At 45.6% G+C, this 5,191-nt stretch overlaps 1 protein-coding gene across 1 annotated transcript in view; it reads left to right on the top strand.

Moving 5' to 3' along the window:
- The first annotated feature begins 448 nt into the window (after positions 1-448).
- The window catches only part of LOC123120739 (protein farnesyltransferase/geranylgeranyltransferase type-1 subunit alpha), a 7,737-nt gene continuing 2,994 nt past the window's right edge, over positions 449-5,191 (top strand). The window contains exon 1 of the mRNA XM_044540724.1: positions 449-913. Within this exon, the coding sequence (XP_044396659.1) occupies positions 449-913 (465 nt within the window). The remainder of the gene's footprint in view (positions 914-5,191) is intronic.

A 5,191-nucleotide genomic window follows, 5' to 3' on the forward strand; every position in this document is an offset into this window, starting at 1 on the left:
TTACGGATTATTTTATATGATTTTCTAAAGATTTAATCATTTTCTAAATTTATTATTAATTCAAAATTAAACTTATTGCATCGGCATGACGTCATACCGACATCAGCAGTCAAACAGCCACTTGACTGGTCAAACTGACGGCTCGGTCCCACCTGTCATACTCTGTGTGTTTAAACGGGGTTCATCTAAACTAAACAGAGGTTAAATTGGAAATGGGCACCACATGGTAGTGACTTACTAATTAATCAAATTAGGTTTATTTAGAAAACAACTTAATTAGGCTAAATAATCAGAAGGGGCCCACACATCAGCTGCTGGGGCCAGCCCAGTCAGCAAGATTGACCGGTCAACCCGGTCAAGGCGGGGCCAGCAGGGGGCCACCGGTCAGCGACCCAGCGGGTGGCCCCGAGGCAGCCACGTCAGCGCGACCGGCGGTGAAGCTCCGGCGATGCGGATCGCGGCGGCGCGGCTCGGGACTTCGCCGGAAACGGGCTACGAGGCACCGTTTGGCCCGCGCTATAGCGCGTTCGAAAGCGGAGGCGAAGCCGCGTCGTTCTGGGGCTACGGCACGGTCGGAGCGGGGGTGCATCGACGGCGGCGACCTCAACGGCGGAGGTCGGAGGTCGGGCACGGGTGGAGCGGTGCTAGGGGGTACGGCGAGCGGCGCGGATCTGCTCTACGGGGCCCTTGGAGTCCCAGGAGCATGGGGTCGAGCTCGCTTTCGAGCTCAGGGGACCGAGGCCGCGACGGCGAGGCGAACTGCAACGGCGAGCTCTCGGACGCGGTGGCGGGGCTAGCTCGGGGGCGCGGGCGAGCGAACGGCAAGGGAGAGGAGAAGCGGAAGCTCACCACCGTTGCTGAGAAGGCCCGGGGAAGACGCGCGGCTTCCGGAGTTGTTGGCGAGGCGGCGGTGGTTCGAGGAGGAAGAAGAAGGCTGGGTCGACGAAGGAGGGGCTTTCGGCTCCTGCGTGCGGGCGTGGACGACGGAGTGGACGGCGGCGGTCCTCCTGGGCCTGTCAGCGTGGAGAGGGGAGGCTGGTGGCCGCGTCGACGGTGAGGCGCGGTGGCGGGCGTGAGCTCGGCTGCGAGCAGAGACGGCGAGGACGGGGGTGTGGCGTCAGCTGCGAGGTGGCTCCGCTTGCTCCAGCTGTTGTAGGTGAGGTGGATGGCTGCGGCGGGCCTTCTAGGCCTCTTGGCTGGCCATGGGGAGGCCGGCGGCCACGAGTCCGACCGGGGAGCGACCTTAGCGGGTTCGGTCGAGGTGGGGGGAGGGAGGATACGTGGGAGAGAGAGGAGGGGGAAAAATATCCCAGGGAGCTGACGAGGAGAGGGAGGAGTAACTCGGTCTTATCCCCACGGCGACGTGGGCCAGCTCGGGTGGCTAAGGCCCGGGGGGGGGGGTAGGGGGCCTTTCCTTTCTTTTGTTTTATTTCTATTATTATTATTTTCAGTTATGCAATTTTAGTCACTGTTTTGCATTAAGTAGAGCCTCCAAATGATTTTTGTTAGAAGAGCCACTTGGTACATAAATACTAGGCAATAGTTTAAGTTGGACCAAAAAGTTTCAAGCATTTGGGAGTGTTTAACTATTTTTGGGAAAAATTGAAAAGGAAAAAACAATTGTTGCTGGACCACTAAATAAATCTCGAGGGGCACTTTGGGAATCCAAAAAGAGGTTGGTCCCAATATGACATGTATCCAGGGATTATTTGCCACACTTTGAACATTTTAGTTTTCATGTTTGGCAATTTTTGAATTCCGACTTTGATTTGAATTTGAATTTCGAATCGATTTTGAACTAACACGAGATTAACAACAGTAACCGTGGTGACGTGGCATCATTAACGTGGGATTACTGTAGCCTAACTACCCGGGCGTCACAAGAAGTTACCATACGAGAGGACCGTGGAGGAATACGCGGAGATCTGTGAAGCCTATGTGAAGGACTTCTTTGAAACGCGAAGAGCTATGAAACATCCACCTCCGGAGGAGAAGATTGATCCCATAAAGTTTAACGCACTGTCGATGCTCTGAAGCGACCACCACCGTCTCTGCCGCAAACCAACTATGAGCGCATTATTGAAAGGACATATAAGGAAGCGGAGCGGTCGAGAAGTACTTGCAGTGATCGAAGGTCGACAGAAGGAAGAAGTGGGAAAAATGCCCCAGCTCGGCGAACAAGCGAACAAATCGTGGCCCTCGCTCAAGGTGTCTCGCGATATCGTCGCTAATCATCTGGGGATGGTGCCCGGTACCAATCCTTCAGATTACATGCCCGACAATGCACATTTTGATACAATGGAGGTGGGCGAATTCAAATACCGGTACAGGAAGCCTCTCGTCAAACCTGGTCATCCTCGTCTAACAACGATGATGCGAAGATTCCATGAGTGGTACATGGACACCTGCAGCGAGTCTGGGAAGGATACTTTGACGCTGAGAGTTAAAGAGGAGCACGACCTCGTTGGAATTGATCCGTTGTCTGTTCCATTTGAGGAGTTCTTCCAGTTTTTCTATCAAAAGGCCCTCGATAAAATAATCGTCACTTACTACTTTCTGTAAGTACTACTTCTGTAATTAAGTCTCTATATATAGCTCAACTCTTTCATTGCATGTATATATAATTATCCTCACTATATTATGCAGATTGAAGCTCGTCGAATGTAGAAAAGCACAAATCTATGATATTGGGTTTATTAACACAAATCTCATAGATGAATGAACGGTTAAATATAGTGCCAAAGAAACCGAGGCCAACTTGCTACAATCGTTGCTTCAAAATTAAAACAAAGAGAAAATACTCTTTCCTTACAACTTCAAGTGAGCATTACTGTCTTGTGCATATTCGGTTTCCCTTATTACTCGAGGTTATAGTAATGTAATTGATGAGTTATGCATGCGTGCGTAGCTTCCACTTTATTCTTCTAGAGATTAAGCTTGAGCAGGGACTAGTAACCGTCTTAGAATCGAGACGAAAAGATCCCGAGGAGTATGTGGCCATGACCAAAATGCTCGAGAAGTTCATTCGATCATTATCGCACCATATCGGCAACTTTGTTCATTTCCTGATATCAAGTAATTGTTTTGTTTGTATCGTAGGGTTTCAAAAGAGTTCACCGCAAAAGCTCCGGGAGTACCGGGGGAGCTGCGATTTACACACCCAAAAGTAAGTACTACTAGCTAGCTAGTTCCGCGCATCTTCCGTTGATTCTAGCTACTTTCATCAATACCATTTATAATGCTTGATTATCAGTTTGATTGACCTTTATTTCTCGCAAAGTGCTTGTGGTAGGAACCCGGGAATGATTACTGTGGATACTACGTCTGCGAGTTTATCTACAACGCGACGGCCAAGAATAAGCGGGGCACTCCAAAAGACAATTTGAAGTGCGTAAGCAATAATATTCACAATTTTATTTTATTACCATCATTTGTGTTGAGTTTCATTCATATATATGTATTGACCCCCTTCTTCAAATTAGATGTGGCAGATGTGGAATGAACTCCAACCACAAGATCGCATACGAGAAATTCAAGAGGAATTGGCAGGATTCTTTCTTGACCACGTCATAAATAAAGCCAGAGAATACCATGTGGAATTTGACATTAGATGTTAGGGAATTGTAGGAGATCTTATATTGTATATATGTAGGCAGTAGCGTCGGATAGATATACGAAAACTTGTTGTTCGACCAATCTCTCGGAGAAGGAGAGGTTGATCACTTCTCTCTGTATATGTTCATGACGATCTTGTGTACTTAATGGTTTCCTTCATTTGCTTAGTAGCTACTGTGTCGAGTCCTCTCTATACCTATAGTACGTAGCGTCGACCAAGCACTAAGATAAGAGAGGACACTTCTCTCTATTAGCTAGCTAACACAATATATGAAACCCTTAAATTAACCATACAAAACCCCCAAACCCCCCTTAAAAAAACAAAAACAAAAACCCCAGCCCCTGAACTGCTGACGCGGACAAATGGGCCTCTGGAACCCGGACAAATGAGCCTTTTTCTACTAGTGTTTGTGTAATTGCAACCTATCTGGCCTATAAATTGCAGAAACTATGACAACCATTTTTAGTAGTAGTTCGCCATGCATAGTCTTTTGTGAACTAAATAAATTAATAATGCATATATTAAGACTATGAAGATCCACAAGAAAGACGGCACGACGTGGGAGAAACAGATGGCTTTTCAAAAGGCGAACTCACCTCCAGGTGACGAAAGCAAGGCTGACAGGTTGATGATAAACTCATGTGACCTCGATGCGATCTCGAGCGTGATTTCCTAGCGATCTACCATCTGTGGTTGACGGTGAGGTACTTGAGGCAGGGTTCATGAATGACCAACCCTGTAAAAGAAACTTACTGCTTAAATACCTACTCCTACCAAATATGGTGGAGATGTTTTAAGGCGTTATTAATCTTGTCGGGCTTTCCATATCTTGTGCCTGATGTTTAGTATGTAATAGTTAGGCTAATTATTGTTAGGATTTTATGTTTTTCCATGTATCTCTACCTAATAATAAAGCACGTAGGGTTTTTGCCCGTCCGTCGCACCGTTTTGCAAAAAAGCTCTTGCATTTTCATGAAATCAACCCGCAGTCCGGATTTAAGTCACACCGAACCGTTATTTTATAGTTTTTCGAAAAGCCCCTAACTTTTTAGGTATTCCATCCGCGGATTATATTTAAGCCAAACAAATGCTTTTCTAAACCATCCATATCTTTTAAACCGGAACTCCGATTTAAACATGTTATATATGAAATTTCATTAGAAAAATATGTAGAATATGAATATAAGATTATTTTAACCTGTTAAGTATTTATAAATATTATTTTGGAAGATATTTAAGTCAAACAAATGGTTTTCTAAATTATACGTATCTTTTAAACCGTAACTCCGATTTTAACATGTTATATATGAAATTTGATTAGGAAAATGTGTGAAATCTGAATATGATGTTAATTTTACCTGTTAAATATATTTTAGATATTGTTTTGGAAGCAAACTTATAACTATAGCGCACGATCCATTTTTCTTTCGTACAGACGATGATCGGGTTGCAAATAAACACCCACTATAGTCATATAGGGAAAAGAAAACATCGAGAACTACACATGCATACCTCTGAATACATTGCATGGGAAAACAACAGATTTCTCATCGCGAGTGTGAGAAAAAGCGAGAG

This window comes from Triticum aestivum, chromosome 5D (genome assembly GCF_018294505.1).
Source record: "Triticum aestivum cultivar Chinese Spring chromosome 5D, IWGSC CS RefSeq v2.1, whole genome shotgun sequence".
NCBI classification, from domain to species: domain Eukaryota; kingdom Viridiplantae; phylum Streptophyta; class Magnoliopsida; order Poales; family Poaceae; genus Triticum; species Triticum aestivum.